Raw genomic sequence first — 16,654 nt, 5'->3', positions numbered from 1 at the left:
CTGGCTACCCTTAACGGCCCCCAAATTGTGTCACCAAAGATGTCTGCTTCATGGTAGGGGAGCCTTTGGCTACTTGGACCCTACCCAGCAACAAACCCTCCCACAGCTTCCACACCTTTAGAAGCCATATTTACATGTACTTCCGAGGTTCAACAACAATAGCTAGAAATTTGATAAATTTGATCTCTGGTTTCAAACTAAGACCAAACACCACCAGCATCAGAAATCCAGGTTCCATGAGTTTCCACAAAGAATTGTGGAACTGTTGCATTCACAGAACTGTAGCATTTCAGAATGGACTCATCAACCATTGTGGGGCAAGACCTACAGGCGCACCAGTAACTGCCAGTTTCCCCCATTGCCCCGGTGCAAGCAGTTCCTTACTGGGCCTCCAGATGCACTTGCCGACAGGGGCCACACCGCGATACAACCCGTCGTGCCACTTCCCGAAGAGCCGGTGGATAACCTTGCCGCTATGGCTGAAAATGGCGCCCTGCACCTCGTTGACCCCGGAACCCCAGTACCGCGCCTGCCAGAGAGGGGAGGGTGCGGTTAGAGCAGGGAGGAGGGCTCCACACAATCAGGTGTCAATGCAGGCAGGAACAGGGTGGGATGAATAGGGCTGGAAGGAGAGATTGAAAGGTGCGAGGGCAGAGAGGAACCTGGGAGTAAAAGGGAGGGAATCAATTTGGGGGTCAGGCGTTAGTGTAAGAATTAAAAGGGCTCCAGAGCGGGGAGGGGAATCTCAGGATGGTTAGAGAGAGACAGGCCTGGTTTGCATGTCACTTTAAACCAGAGTTAAGCTTAACCATGGTTTAAAGGTGGACCATGCAGCATGCTGGTAAAAAGGTAAAGGGACCCCTGACCCTTAGGTCCAGTCGTGGCCGACTCTGGGGTTGCAGCGCTCATCTCGCTTTATTGGCCGAGGGAGCCGGCGTACAGCTTCCAGGTCATGTGGCAAGCATGACTAAGCCGCTTCTGGCAAACCAGAGCAGCGCACAGAAACGTCGCTTACCTTCCCGCCTATTTATCTACTTGCACTTTGACATGCTTTTGAACTGCTAGGTGGGCAGGAGCAGGGACCGAGCAATGGGAGCTTCACCCCGTCGCGGGGATTCGAACCGCCAACCTTCTGATCGGCAAGTTCTAGGCCCTGTGGTTTAACCCACAGCGCCGCCCGCATCCCATAGCATGCTGGTACATAGATGCAAATTGCGGCCACTTTGCACCTTCCCTGCTTCTGCAGTGCCAAAAGCCAAGCTATGGTTTGGATTAGCATCACTTACAAACCTGGGCTCATTATTTGTTTTTCTTCAAACAACCAAGGTTTTCTTATTTAGTTTACTGCTCACAGTTTGTTTGGAGGAAACAAACCAGAAGCCCCAGTTCAAACCTAATGCTAAGCCAAACCATAGGTTAAGTCTCAGCAACGTGGCAGCAGAAGGAGTGAAGCAGCTGTTATCTTTGCCATCTGCACCATCAAGCTGCTTGTTCATCTTTAAGCCATGGTTAAGGTTAACCAAGGTTTAAAGTGATCTCTGAATGCTGCCGCAGAGTGACGAATCTCCAGTAACAGGCACGGGGCAGGGGGAGGGAAGGGGGAAAGAGACTGAAAGCTCAAAAAAGATGGAGTGAGGAGTGCAGAATGAAGACACTGAGCAGCAGGGGTGAGACAGTCCAAGGGGAAGAACCCAGGTACCACAAGATGTGCCAGGAAAGAGGGAGAGGCACCAGAGGGCCGGGCCATAGCTCTGTGGCAGAACACCTGCCTTGCAATCAGAAGGTCCCATGTTCAATCCTGGGTATCTCCAGGTTTGGCTGAGAAAGACCAATGCCCCAAACCCCAGTCCAAATGTAGACAAGACTGAGCTGGGATGGGCAAGTGTGCCTGACTCAGTATAACAGCTTTGAATGTTCAAATTCAGATGCCAGAGGCTGGGTTCAGAGCCAAAAGGGGCAGGATTTGGAGGGGCAAGCACAGATCAGAAGGAGCAGGGGGCTGAGGGAAGAACGCAGACAAAACAGCCCCAGGTCAGAACCTACCTTGCAGAAGGTGATCTTGCAGTGGTAGGTGCTGTCTCTCGTGTTCCGGATCAGCACCTCGCCGTAGTGCTCGATCCATCGCTGCCCACTCAAGATATTGTGGATGCAGGAAGTCACCTTGTTCCATTCATAGTGATCCCCAAACCTTTCGTTGGGAGGAAGAAAGAAAGAAAGAAAGGGGGACCCAGGGTCTGGATGTGGGTGGAAAATCCACCAAGGATCAAAGGGGCAGGAAACAGGACGGGTGACTCACCTGGGAAGCTGGACGTTCACTGTACCCACAGGGATTATCTCCAAGGATTTGCCCCAGAATTTATTTTTCCACTTCATGTCTAAGCAAAAGAAAATATGGGGGGGGGGGTAGAGAGAGAGAGAGAAATATGAAAAGTTAGGTCACACTAACTATGGGAGGTAAGCCAAATTGTGAAGTGGGGTGGTGACTGCAGCACAGATTATGAGCCTACTCTAAAGGCATTCTTCTAGGATAGTGTTTCCCAAACTTGGGTCTCCAGCTTTTTTTGAACTACAATTCCCATCATCCCTGACCACTGGTCCTACTAGCTAGGGATGAGGGGAGTTGTAGTCCGAAAACAGTTGGACACCCAAGTTTGGGAAACACTGTTCTAAGGAAGATGAAGAAAGAAAGAAAGAAAGAAAGAAAGAAAGAAAGAAAGAAAGAAAGAGTCCAATGCTATGGCCAATGGTATCTGCAAGTTGACTTTTCTGACAGAGCCCATCCTGGCCTCCTATTGTCAAATGCAAAGAAGTTTTTGCTTGAGTCCATGTGTGAGGAACCTTCAGCCCTCCAGATCTTCCTGAACCACAACAGCCATAATCCCCTAGCAAGCAGGGCCAAGATGTAGTTCAGCAAAATAAGGAGGGTCACAGGTTCCCCACACCTGCTTTTATTTATCAGTGAGGAAGGGACACATGCTCAGAAAACACTCTTTCATGTTCAAGAGCTGACCCCCCAAATGTTTTAAAATCTGATTTGGAACGGAACTCTGTTGACAACCTGGAATGGTCTTTTTGACCCAATAAACAAAGCACACACTTTCTCCCCACCCCCAAAGAGAGCTCCTGGGTGCTATTTTCTTTTCCCCCTGCACACTCCTTCCAGGCATGTATTTGCTTTTACCTTGAAGCCTCACCTTGCCAGAATACGAAGTTGTCAGACTCTGCGTGGCAAGCCGAAACAGGAGGATGGTGGCAGACCTGCAGTTTGGGGGGGGGGCAGGAGGAAGATAATAAGCCATCAGCGTTTCAGGGGTGGGCACCTTCAAAAAGTGGGCCATTTCCAAAAAAAAGGAACTGTTTTTTCTTTCTTTCTGCCCACTTAAATTTCAGAGAAATTGGCGGAAATTCAGGTCATGACAGCACTCTTAAATTGGGGTTTGCGGTTTAACAGGATTTAAGGAATACAAATGTTGTCTGGATTGCACATTAAACATCCAGAGCAACAGATTTAATTTGTGTACCCACACCTGTATACTCTGCATCCAATGTGCTCCCATCGCAGGTTTAAGAAGGACTGTACACACGATGATAGCCACAATCCATATCTATCCTTGAGCTTCTGAGGAAATTCTGCGTTAGGGTGCATTCCCGCCCTCCGCCCCCAAACCAGCGTGGATCTAAATTGAGGAAGAAAGAAAAAACTAGCTGTGTTTTAAGCTGGTAATATGTATGCAGCCTTAGGCGGGCCTAAACACCTGGCATAAGTTACATCACAGGATTCTTATGAGGATAAAAACGGGGTGGGCACTTGTATGTTCCTTGAAGGAAGTGCCTGGCAAATAAAAATTCAATTGAAAAATCCTGGGCCCAGTGAACTGCTGCCGATGGAAACCACAATCTCTCTGTAGGTTTTATTTCAACTCCTGATAGCCCCAGGTAAAGGTAAAGGTACCCCTGCCCGTACGGGCCAGTCTTGCCAGACTCTAGGGTTGTGCGCTCATCTCACTCTATAGGCCGGGGGCCAGCGCTGTCCGCAGACACTTCCGGGTCACGTGGCCAGCATGACAAGCTGCATCTGGCGAGCCAGCGCAGCACACGGAACGCCATTTACCTTCCCGCTGGTAAGCGGTCCCTATTTATCTACTTGCACCCAGAGGTGCTTTCGAACTGCTAGGTTGGCAGGCGCTGGGACCGAACGACGGGAGCGCACCCTGCCGCGGGGATTCGAACCGCCGACCATGCGATCGGCAAGTCCTAGGCGCTGAGGTTTTACCCACAGCGCCACCTGCGTCCCTTCCTGATAGCCCCAAGTGGCTATCAAAGATGCTCACAAAATATCCTCAAAATAAAAGATCACATCCCAGTTTGGTGTCGAGAACAGAAATAACACGGCACCCCATATGGTGCCATGATTATTCCAAGAGGCATTTTCTGCCCTCACCCTTCCTTCTCCGTGGCCTCTGCCTACTAGGCAGCACTGTCTACTGAGGACCTCTGAGGGACCTCAGCCCAAGATGGAGCCCCAAGTCTTCAATTCTGAGTCAGCGCCAGGATACAAAGGGCTTGGTCCACACTTCCACTTGCCCCATGTCTAGAAAGCACGGGTCCAATCTGTTTCCCACTTCTCTTGTTCCTTCTAGACATGGGTCTGAGCAGTTTTGCCTTTCCCCCAGCCACTTTCCCTTGGAAAACACATTCTTCAGCGCTAAATCGGAGCAAACGTCAATCTGGAGAAAACTCAATTGACATTTGCTCTGATTTGGCGGGTTTTCCCTGGGGGCAAGTGGAAATTTGGATGAGCCCTAATTTATTTTTGTCCTACTCATGCTCCTCTCTCAGCACCATTCATCCTCTCCTTCCCTCCTAAGCTAAAAAAGCAAAGTCCTGATCCCTTTCGCTACTCCGTGAGAAACACTCGCCCAACCCCTCTGGACCTGTAAGCCTGAGGCACCTGCCATATTGCTTGGCGGATGAGGCTCCCCTCGTTTCTCAACTACCCTGCCTGCCTGCCTGCCTGCCCCCCTCCCTCTGCTCTCTCCAGCTCCTTACCTGTTCACTTATGAAACGAAAGCCCTTGTCTGGCCGGATGCACTCGTACGTTTCTCCAAGCACAGGGTTGAACGGTTTGCTGCCGGCACGGTAGTACGTTGAGGCATAAGCCGATACAGCGAAGGCAGCCATGCAGATCTATGGGAAGGGAAGGAAAGGAAAGGGAAGGGAGATAAACATTAGGGGCGGAGAAAGGTGGGGGTGGGGGACAACACATAACCAGCTGAGAAAATACTATGATTGTAAAGGCCAAGGGAAAGGACAACCACTGGGTTAAAGCTGACCAAAAGTCCAGAGGTAGTAGTGTTATTATCAATTTACGATAGGGTAGAAGGTTTGCAGGCTATGAAGGAACTCACTCACAAATTTATCGACAGCTGCGCAAATTATGATAGCTAGGCAGGGGCAAGCAGAATTTAAAATGGAAGAGTGGTATAGAGAGGTGTGGGATATAGCTATTAATGACAAATTAACATGTGCCATTAAGGTAAGACGGCAAATATGCAGGAGAAATTATTTTGAGGAGATGTGGAAGGTGTTTGTAGGATTTGTACTGTTACAATGTAAAGGGGTCAAACCATCGCAAGAGGTGTTGAAATTTTGGGAGGTTGGAAAGTTATAGTGGAACGGTCTCGGTGGTGGGGTGCACATTTTTATTCTTATTTATTTATGATTATTATTTTGTCTAAATAAATAAATAAATAAATTCTTTAAAAATAATAATAAGTCCCGCCCCCCCCAAAGGGAAAGGACAACGATGTTCTGCCAATCTCACTGCAGACTTTGCCTTTCCAAAGGGGATGGGTTCAATCTCAGGCCAAGTAAGAAGATTCAGGCCAAAGGGATAAAAGAACCTCAGGCCCAGAGGCCAAATGCAGGCCTTCGATCTGGCCCTCAGGACTCTCCCTGGGCCACACCTGTCGCTGCCCCCGATTTGCGCCTGCCTTGAAGCCTTTTATATTTGGCCTGCCTGGAATGTGATCTCCAACTCTCTTTTTTTCCACCAAGAGCTGGTCACCCACACACGGATGACCTTCTCGCCTGACCAACACAACCCCTGTTCCAAGATGGCGGCCTGGTTAAGGCGATAAAGAGGGCGAGGCCAAATACCAGTCTTTCACAGGGGTCCAGGTTGCGGCTGGCCGCATCCAGCAGGGCACTGTACTCAAGTTCTTCACAGAGGCGCTGCAGCGTGTTGAGGGGCTCGTTCAGCTGAACCGGCATGGAGACCTTGGAGAGATCCTTGCCGATGTTGTTGCGGAGGATGTTCCAGACGCTGACGTCGCTGGCGTGGACATGGGAGGCCGGGAGGCAGTTCCGTCGGATGATCCCAGGACCCGGCCCGGGGAGGTACAAAGGGAGAGGCACTGGCAGGCTGAGGCTCAAATCAGAGGTGTCCCCAACACAGGGCATGGCGCCTGGGCCTGTAGCGAGGGGACAGAAGCAGCTCCTGTCAGGTCTTAAAAGAAACCCTACGCCTGGCTGTGAAACTGAGAGGCAAGACCCGGGGATGGCTGAAGAAACGTATTTACTGTTGTTGCTCTTCGGAGTACGAAACCCCTGCTTCGGGACATTTAATCTCTTCAGAGCCAGGAAACACCCTGTTTTGCAAACCTGAATTCAAAAACCCAGTTTTGTCTCTGCAGTGATTCGTGACAAAGAGCTTGCCTCCTCCTTGTCTGACTCATCGCGGTGCTTCCACCACCTCTTCCTGCGCACTTGAGATTAGGAGCCAGAAATCAGTCTCCTCCAGGCAGGGACTTTAGATATTCCGCCTCTGTCTAGTTTGCCCATGACGTGGGTGTATGAGGCTTCTATGTTACAAGAAGCACAGCCCCAAACTCTGAGGGCCGCCCCCCACTCCCTGCAAAGAAGCCGAACATGGCCCATTTTATACACAATTTCCGCACAAAGAGCGCTTGTGAACTACATGACCCAAATTTGTATTTGTGTGTGTTTAATTTGAATTCAATTGCATTGTCTTTCTTTACTGTTGTGTTACTGAACTAGATGTTGCTGCTAAGATAAATAAAAATTTCAAAAATATTAAATGTCTAGCATTTTGTTTCCAGCAGCGGTCAGTCAGATGCTTCTATGAAGGTCCCAGGAAGGCTAAGGATGCAATACTTTTTCCTTGCTGTGCTGAATGCCAGCTTCTGATATTCAGAAGTATAGAAGCTCTGAATATGGAAGCTCCACTAAGTGGATAACAGTTAGGGATAGACAAACACACACAAATCCTCCAGGGGTTTGTTCTTTCGCTTTTAAAGCCATCTAACCTAGCAGCTAAGGGACGCGGGTGGCGCTGTGGGTTAAACCACAGAGCCTAGGACTTGCCGATCAGAAGGTCGGTGGTTCGAATCCCCATGACGGGGTGAGCTCCCGTTGCTTGGTCCCTGCTCCTGCCAACCTAGCAGTTCGAAAGCATGTCAAAGTGCAAGTAGATAAATAGGTACCACTCCGGCAGGAAGGTAAACAGTATTTCCGTGCGCTGCTCTGGTTTGTCAGAAGCGGCTTAGTCATGCTGGCCACATGACCCGGAAGCTGTACGCCGGCTCCCTCGGCCAATAAAGCGAGATGAGCACCGCAACCCAAGAGTCGGCCATGACTGGACCTAATGGTCAGGGGTCCCTTTACCTTTACTTAACCTAGCAGCTAATGCCACACCTTGTGATAGTGCAGGAGTGGGAAGATTGCAGCCCCCTGACTTGCTTTGTGACAGTGGGAAGGAGCATGACAGGGAAGGAGGAAGGCAAGATGGGGACAAATTAGGGTGCTGGGAAGGGAAGGGAGAGTCAAAATGGGCGGAGCAATGGGAAAAGAAGCAGGGGGAGGAAGCTCCCTCTGCTACTGATCAGATCAGACCTCAGGCAAGAGGGATCTGTGTGCGCTCCCCACCCACCCTTAGCAACCCACGGGTTGTGGAGGAAGAGGGAGGGAGAGAGAAAGCGGTGGCTGAGAAAAAGAAAGCAAGAAATGGGGCTGGGGCTGGGGCAGGGGAAGAAAAGGGGTCCCACACACTTTCAGCTCTGGCTCCACCCAATTCTAGCATCACCCCACCCTGCTCCCAGTTATCCCCTAGGAATGTTGCTCTCCACAGCCCCACACCCCTGTGGAAGTGAAATCCAAAATGTCAATCATTTGTTATGTGAATGGTTCCCCCCCCCCTTGGTGCCTATTCCAGCTCTTGTGCTATTACTATTTTGTATAACTTGCTCTGGGAGGTTGGCATATACTCGGGGACGGCAGGCGACATTTATAGAAAGGATGGATTACCTCCAGCTCCTTGTTCTTTAGTGCCCTCCAGATGTTGTTCGCCTACAACTCCCATCAGCCCCAACGAGCAAGGACATTTGTCGAGGATGATGGGAGTTGTAGTCCACAGGTTCCCTGCCCCTGATTGATCCCCTCCCCTAGCTCTGTTCTGTAGCTCCTCCTCTGCAAGCACACCCACCCTGATCACCTCCAGGAACAAGTACCTTTGAGACAACGCCCTGGTCCTCCCGCCATGTCTGTGGCTTCCTCCAAGATGCTGTTAGTCACCTCGCTGATGCAGGACTCGTCGTCTGTGGCCTGGAGGAGCAACAGAGGTTACACAGGCCAAGGGAAGTGGTGGGCTTGCCAGGAAAGAGGAATGACGGGGAGGAGGAGGAGGTGGCTGTGTTGAGTTTAAATGGAATCAGAGGCAGGACAAAAGGCTAGGACTTAGGCAAGGGGCATGGAATCCAATGCAACTTTCCTGTGTGGGCAAGGTGGACGGAGGCGGATCTTATATAAAAAGGCCCAGCAAAAATCCAACAGGGATGCTTTTGGAAAATGGCGTCAGGGTGGACTGACAGCACAGATTTAGTCAGCGCAATCTCCATTCTCCTTCCCAATCAAGTTTCAAAGCAGGAGTGGTGAGCCTTTGTCCCTCCAGATGTTGCTGTACTACAACTCCCATCATCCCAGGCTTGATGGGGCTGATGGGAATTGTAGTCCAGCAACACCTGGAGGAACAAAGGTTCCTCACTTTAAAGGAAGAGGCTGCTGGGAAGTCCCTGAGCCTTATGTACTTTTGGCCCTATAGTGAAAATTTGGCCCTGAAATTCATCCCCAGCAAAATGACTGAACCTGGAAGCCAGAGAGGATATGTGGGAAGCAAAGGCTGCTTCTCCCGTGAAGTGTAGGATAGAAGGAGAGACAGAGGACAAAGATGAGAGAAAGATTTCACAGGATCCTCCAGGTCCACATTGCAGAGACGGTAAGGGCTGTGACACAGAACTCTTTGAAGCAATCAAAAGAAGAAGCCACGAGTTGAGGCCTTGGACATCAAAGGAACAGCAAGTTGGAAAAGTCCAGCCATCTCCTCAGATGCCTTCAAGACTCATGGGAAGAGCTGCATGCAAGCAGGGGATTGTGAAATTCAATACCATAGTGCTCCTGAGTCTCTCAATTTGAAGCAGGCACCTAGAGTTGTGTCCGAAAGAGAAAAGGTGGTAGAAAAGCAGCAGCAGCAGCAGGAGGAGAGGCCTAAGAGAACACATTGTAGAACTGGACTAAGCCTGGACCTTCTACTAGGAAGAGGAAGCGAAGAGAAAGAGACTGAACATAAAAGATCTGGCCAGATGTATACGAGGCGCTGGGGTGGGAATAGGCCACTGGGGTGGATTTGGGGGGGGGGGACAGCAGCTGCTAGGCAGGGGGGAGTGGCTTTGCTGCTGGCTAATTCACAAAAGGATGAGAGAGAGAGAGAAAAAGACGACAGTGAAGACACAGCAACAAAAATGTAATTCTATTTTTTTAAAAAAAAACACAAAAAATCTTACACAGATATGGAGCGTGTGACACAATATCATACCCTGAAAACCTAGATTAAAATCTAATTGCAATTTATTTACCATTCCCACTACTTTTTAAAAAAGAAATGCTGCCAAGGCCTATCTTTTAAAAAATGAATCACTCACCAACAGTTGTTTATAAGAATATGAGCTCAGATGTGCAGAAAGTTAATTGGGCAACATTATTGAGCATTTTCTTGTGGTTGCTGGTTATTTTTTCTTTTTTAAAATATTTTTTATTAGTTTTCCATTAAAAGCATCTACCGTATTTTTCGCCCTATTGGACGCACCGGCCCATAGGACGCACCTAGTTTTCAGGGGGGGGGAAATCAAGGAAAAAAATATGATTTCCCCCCCGCAGCTCTGGGAGCAGCGGACAGGCTGCATGCAGCCTGTGCGCTACTCCAAGACCTTCTCCCTGCTTTTGCGGGAGGTGGCGGAATTCCCCCACCTCCCGCAAAAGCCTACAGGAGCTGTGCGCGACTCCTACGGGCTTTTCGACCAGGAGGGAGAAGGGACTGAAACGGCCAGTCAGTCCCTTCTCCCTCCTCGGGGAAAAGCCCCCAAGAGCGGCGCGCTCTTCAAAGCCCCCACCTCCTAGAAAAGCCAGCAGAAGCCGCGGAGCCCCTTTAAAGAGCGCGCGGCTTTTGCGGGAGGTGGGGGAATTCCCCCATCTCCCGCAAAAGCCCACAGGAGGGAGAAGGGACGGACTCGGCCAGTCAGTCCCTTCTCCCTCCTCGGGGAAAAGCCCCCAAGAGCGGCGCACTCTTTAAAGGCTGTGCGGCTCCTACGGGCTTTTCTACGAGGTGGGGGAATTGCCCCACCTCCTAGAAAAGCCAGCAGAAGCCGCGGAGCCCCATTAAAGAGCGCACGGCTTTTGCCTGCTTTTGCGGGAAGTGGGGGAATTCCCCCATCTCCCGCAAAAGCCCACAGGAGGGTTGGAGAGTAGCAGGAAGGCATCGCACGCCTTCCCGCTGCCCCCCAATCTCTGGGGCTGGCGATGGGGGAAGCGCTGCTTTCCCCACTGCCAGCCTCCAACCCGGGTTGGAGAGTAGCGGGAAGGCGTCACTCACCTTCCTCCTGCCCCCCAATCTCTGGGGCTGGCCAATGGGGAAGCGCTGCTTTCCCCACCACCAGCCTCAAAGAGCAGACTCTCCTGGCTTCAGCGGAAGCAACGCAAAGCCTCCGGAGCGCAGGCTTCGGAGGCTTCGCGTTGCTATCGCTGAAGCCAAGGAGCCTGCGTTTGCCCCATAAGACGCACACACATTTTCCCTTCATTTTTGGAGGGGGAAAAGTGCGTCTTATAGGGCGAAAAATACGGTAATTAATAACAAATCAAATCCAATCATAATCCAAATCAAGGAAAAAAGCACACACAAAAACCAAATTACAATCCGAATTATTGTGGGAGGCAGCCATTTCCCACAGCAGGAAGCTGGAAGTCTTATTTAAAGGTTGCTAGTTATTTTTTCAGGCATCAGCAGGTAGAGACACTGACCGTATTCACACTTACCTTTCCTTCACTTTTTCCAGGCGCAGCCTGCTCTTTAAAGCTCTGTGTCCAAGCATTTTTTATGCTCCAGAGCTTTCCCTGCAAAACCCGCTCTTTAGCGCTCAACCAAAGCAAACGTCCACCTGCGGAAACCCCAAACTGACATTTGCTCTGATTGAGCGCTAAAGGGTGGGTTTCCACTCTCTCCTAATGGCCTGTAAGAACACCTTGAAATTAATCTGCAGCAGGGAAAATTATGCTGGGATCAGCTATAATTTCACCTGTTGATGTGTGTCACCATAAATGATGGGTTTCGACCATTTGCTCTCAATTACCACAATCATTTTGTTTATTTATATGAGGAACCCGTGTACCTCCAGATGATGGAAGCTGTAGCCCGGGAACAACTAGTGAGCCACAGGTTCCTGTTTTAAAGACTCCCCCCCAGAAATGGCTATATCCACCAACCTCGTTCTCAGATGAGCTGGCCGACAGGAAAACCTCGCAGGCATCGAAGAACTCCGTGTGCGAGTCGGAGAGAGACACGATGCTGCGATTGGAGAGTTGCTGCTCCTGACCTTTAACCAACAGGGCATCCGGCTAGAGGGCAGAGAAAGAAAAAAAAATGTTGTCAAGGCAGCCAGTCAAAGACGACTATGGGGTTGCAGCGCTCATCTCACTTTTAGGCCGAGGGAGCCGGCATTTGTCCACAGAGAGCTTTCTGCGTCATGTGGCCAGAATGACTAAGCCGCTTCTGGCACAACGGGACACCATGACGGAAACCAGAGTGCACAGAAACACCGTTTACCTTCCCACCATAGCAGTATCTATTTATCTACTTGCACTGGCATGCTTTCAAACTGCTAGGTTGGCAGGAGCTGGGACAGAGCAACAGGAGCTCACCCTGTCACAGGGATTCGAACCGCCAACCTTCTGATCGGCAAGCCCAAGAGGCTCAGTGGTTTAGACCACAGCACCACCCACATCCCTTAACCTGAAAGTAGAGCGCCTCTGGCTATCACTGCCAATAGCTGTGGATGAACCTCACCTTCCATGAATCTCTCTATAGTCCTTTTTTAAAATCTAACATCCAGCCTAATGGCCAGAGTCACAACCTCTGTAAGTAATGGCTTGTAGTGGTTTGGAAGGGATCAGCCTGCCTTAGGGACTCAGGAGTTTGTTTGGTCTGTTTATTTTGCCCAATCCATCACTCCTGAACTTGCTTCCAAATTGGACTCCAAAGGCTCATCCGCACATGAATTGCATACAGTTTAAATGCAGGCTTTTTTTTCTTTCCAAAAAGTTACACACAACACAACGGAACAGATCTATGACCGGTCACTAGTGAAACTCAAAACAGGATGGAATATGGCTGCTCAGTTCATCTCTGGGTTTGCCTGGAGCTCTCTGCAATACTCTCTGATCAGGTTAAGAGCCTGCAGCAGCCTTTGCCAACCTGGTGCCCTCCAGTCGTTTTGGACTAAGACTCCTATCAGCCCCAGCTAGCATGTAGCGGCACACATTTTCTCCGCTGTAAAAAAAAGGACAGCTTACCTCATCAGGGTTAAATGAGGCAAAGGAGTCCAGGGTTGTGTCCGAGGAGATGGAGAGAGAATGGAAACGGCGTATACAATCCATATTGTCCAGTGTCTGCAGAGAAGCCAGGAGGGGGAAAAGGAGGAATTTAGAGAGGGCCGCGGAATGTAGATAAAGAAATTGCCATGTAGAGCATCATAGACCAGGCAATGCTTAAATTTCTCAAACATGAGGTACCAGCACTCAAAACCACCAGAAAGATATGGAACCCCTCCAGACTGGGGTTTGTTTGTTTTTGTCGGTGTATCCTGCAACATGTCATTGATGCAATAATAGTAATATCTATTATCTACAGGTGGCGACCATTTTAGGTGTGTCCTATTGACGTGCAATCGCCAATGCGTGGGTCTTTTTGGACCTGAAAGAAGACAGAACAGGGGTGGGGCTTATACAGGCTCCACTGACGCATTTGGGGGCCGCGAATTTTATCATGTCATTGTCATTTGGAAGGGCACTCTTGCAATCTAGCGCAACAAAAGTGAGGCAAAAATTAAATAAATTAAGCGGCATGTTTGTGGTGCACTATTTGACAGGGCTTCAGCATGCACAGATTGGAAACAAAAGCAGTATGCCTGCCCCAAAATGTTTGCATTGAAAACGGGACCGCTTATACCTGCCCCAATACCACCGTGAGCCCAAATCTATCATGAATGCACAACCAAAAACAGACATCTGTGGAGCCCCATATTCTCTCTGACTTGGACATGTACTTAAATCAAAGATGGAAAACTTCTTTTGGTCAAGGTTTGCATTCCCCCAGAAGGGTTGGGGTGCATGTGTGCCCAAAGCCACCTGAAGAAATGGGGGCAGAGACAGTCAGACTCCCTTTACCTGCCTGAAATTAAGTTCATGCTCTTGACTTTATATATTCCGTATTTTTTGCTCCACAAGACGTACCTGACCATATGACGCACCTAGTTTTTAGAGGGGGAGTGCAAGAAAAAATTTTTTTTAAAGGGAATGCTGAGCAGAGCCTGTATGCATCTCAGGCTCTGCTCGGCACTCCCTTTCTTGAGCCGCGTGGAGCGTGTGTGTGGCACTTGCAGGCTTTTCCCCAGGAGGGAGAAAAGCCCCCAAGAGCTGCACACATGCTCCATGTGGCTCGTGAAAAGGAGCGTGGCTCTTGTGGGCTTTTCTATGAGGTAGGAGAAGGACAACCGCTCAGTGACAGGCTGCTCTTCCCCCACCTCGTGGAAAAGCCCGCAAGAGCCGCATGGAGCGTATGTGTGGCTCTTGGGGGCTTTTCCCGCCTGCCTCCCGCCTGCATTCGCTCCATAAGACGCACACACATTTCCCCTTACTTTTTAGGAGGGAAAAATTGCATCTTATGGAGCAAAAAATACGGTACTGTACACTGATTGAGCTCTTCTGTGCCAATGCTGCAGTATTCTGCATATGTTGGGTTGTTGTTTTTTGGGTATAAGCATCTAACATATTTTTTTTAAAAAAAGTAGTAATAATTCTATACCAGCAAAGTTTTAAAACCAGCAATTGGCGAGCCTACCAGAGGACAGTGGGAGGAGCCTTACCCCGGCTGCTGCCATGCCGATGCCACCCCCACGACCACCTTGTGCGGAATACATAGTGGAGCGTTGCAGATCGAGCGTCCGCTGCAGTTCTTGGAGACGGTCTCGCTCCGCCGTCAGCACGGCCAGCACGCTGCTGAGGGAGCCATGAACTGGCAGAGGAGGAAAGCACATTTCAAAGCAGATCCCATCACTCATAAGGAACCAGGCATTCGGCAAGGACTCCGGAATCCTTGGAATGATCAACTTTTGTTTTTAAAGGAAGGAGCTCAAGTTTCTAGCCCTTAAGGCCATCTTGACCAATTTGAAAACAAATGTATATAACACCCAATGAAAACTCAAAAAGTGGAACGAAGTGCGTGAGCAGAATTGGCAAACAAGGCATATATATATATACCCCGCCCTCCCCGGCCAAAGCCGGGCTCAGGCAGCTAATACTAGTAAAATTACAGTAAAAACATAATAGGAACAGAAAAAAACCAATTTAAAATACAGGTTAAAATGCAATTTAAAATGCAGCCTCATTTTAAAAGTAGCCCATAGATACACTCATCTTGTTCTGCAGAAGCTGAACTACTTATGTAAAACAAGAACATTTCTGCGATTTATGCAGGACACAAAATCCAGCTTTCCTTTGTACAGAATCTGGGTTGCTTCAGTCACAACACTGTGATTTATCGCAGCAAAGAATAGGTTGTGGAAATGGGGGGAATTAACCCCCCCAAAAAGGAACAAGCCCATAAAACAATCTTTCCTTCCAATCTCTCTCAGGCTCCTGCTCTCTGTCGACCTTCGAAATCAGCACATCCCTCTCCACCCACAACAAAAATAACAAATATAGGTAAAGTAGGACTGTCATTCCTGAGCGTTGCGAACAACAATAGCCAACACCTGCCACAAGCTGACCTTTCTGAGCTAAAATCCAGAAACTTCTCTGCAGCTGGCTGTATTCCGGAGGGACGCTAAAGATGGCTTGGTTCTGACAGGATTCCAAATATCTTGAAAGGTTGGGTACAGAGCCATGCAGGCGCCCCACCTGCAGGCGACAAAACACTTCTGGTTTAGACACCCAAGTAGAACATTTCCCCAATCGCACCCTCTCCCCTTCCATATTACTTAAAAGCAGTGCTTTTTTTCCCCTGCAGGGATGCAGGGGTACGCATACCCCAAACATTTTGTAAATCTCTGTACTTTTGTCCACTTACTGTATTTATTTTCCCCAATATGAACTATAAAGTGGTGATTTTCTTGAGTCAAAATGAGAGTACACCTAAACATTTTAAAAGCACTGCTTAAAAGGCCTTTCTCCTCTGTCCCAGAAACGGATTGCTCTCTCAATAACAGCAAGACAATGCAAAATGCCACCCTCCACTTTCTAAGCTAGACACAAACCCTCTCACACACCCCATATCACAGTGATGGCCAATCTTGGCCCTCCAGCTGTTTTTGGGACTACAACTCCCATAATCCCTAGCTAACAGGACCAGCGGTCAGGGATGATATGAATTGTAGTCCCAAAACAGCTGAAGGGCCAAGTTTGGCCATCACTGCCATATCAGAACAGACACCCCCAGTCCCAAGCCAGCTCACCCTGCCTATCGTGTCATCTTTTGCAAAACTCTGAGTGCACCAGATGCGAGTGGATCTTTTCCCTTTCCTGGGTCTCTCCGTGCCCGCTGAGGTCTGTAAAAAAATCAAGAAAGAGTCTCCTGCCACAGCTGCCATCGAAAGTTTATTCAGTGTCAGAGAACTCAAAGCAGGAATTCCTCAATTTGGCAGATGTTGTACGAGTGGGTACATAACCATGCAAATCTGTTCTAAGCCCATGGTTTCTACATTACTGAAATGGCAAGAAAGCAACTCCAGAGCCAGTGGCAACTGCACTGTAGGGGGTTGGGCTAGATGCCCTTTGGGATACCTTACAAATCTATTATTATTATTATTATTATTATTATTATTATTATTATTATGCTCTATACCCGGAGGACTCAGGGCGGTTCACAGCACAAAATCAAAATATAAAACCACAAAATATATAATTGAAATGAAAACAACAACCCAACAACCCAAATAACAGAATCTACAATTCTATTATTCCACAGGACGGCTTACAATATAGAAACACAAAAATACATAATATGATAACAAACAAAAGCAATTAAAAAACGCAC

General features: G+C 49.0%; 1 protein-coding gene across 3 annotated transcripts in view; it reads right to left on the bottom strand.

The window, feature by feature from the left end:
* OSBPL7 (oxysterol binding protein like 7) overlaps positions 1-16,654 on the bottom strand; it is a 35,673-nt gene that overhangs the window by 4,460 nt on the left and 14,559 nt on the right. For 2 of the 3 annotated variants that reach the window (XM_053361288.1, XM_053361289.1), the window contains exons 9-20: positions 16,074-16,166; positions 15,390-15,519; positions 14,487-14,635; positions 12,916-13,011; positions 11,830-11,961; positions 8,529-8,622; positions 6,160-6,473; positions 5,050-5,187; positions 3,195-3,258; positions 2,297-2,375; positions 2,044-2,188; positions 385-529 (exon numbers count right to left, since the gene is read on the bottom strand). In XM_053361288.1, the coding sequence (XP_053217263.1) occupies positions 385-529; positions 2,044-2,188; positions 2,297-2,375; positions 3,195-3,258; positions 5,050-5,187; positions 6,160-6,473; positions 8,529-8,622; positions 11,830-11,961; positions 12,916-13,011; positions 14,487-14,635; positions 15,390-15,519; positions 16,074-16,166 (1,579 nt within the window). The remainder of the gene's footprint in view (positions 1-384; positions 530-2,043; positions 2,189-2,296; positions 2,376-3,194; positions 3,259-5,049; positions 5,188-6,159; positions 6,474-8,528; positions 8,623-11,829; positions 11,962-12,915; positions 13,012-14,486; positions 14,636-15,389; positions 15,520-16,073; positions 16,167-16,654) is intronic. The other variant, XR_008327247.1, reaches the window with a different exon arrangement.

This window comes from Podarcis raffonei, chromosome 13 (assembly GCF_027172205.1).
Source record: "Podarcis raffonei isolate rPodRaf1 chromosome 13, rPodRaf1.pri, whole genome shotgun sequence".
NCBI lineage: Eukaryota > Metazoa > Chordata > Lepidosauria > Squamata > Lacertidae > Podarcis > Podarcis raffonei.
Note: the sequence above shows the minus strand (reverse complement) of the source record. Positions and strands in the feature narration are given on the sequence as shown.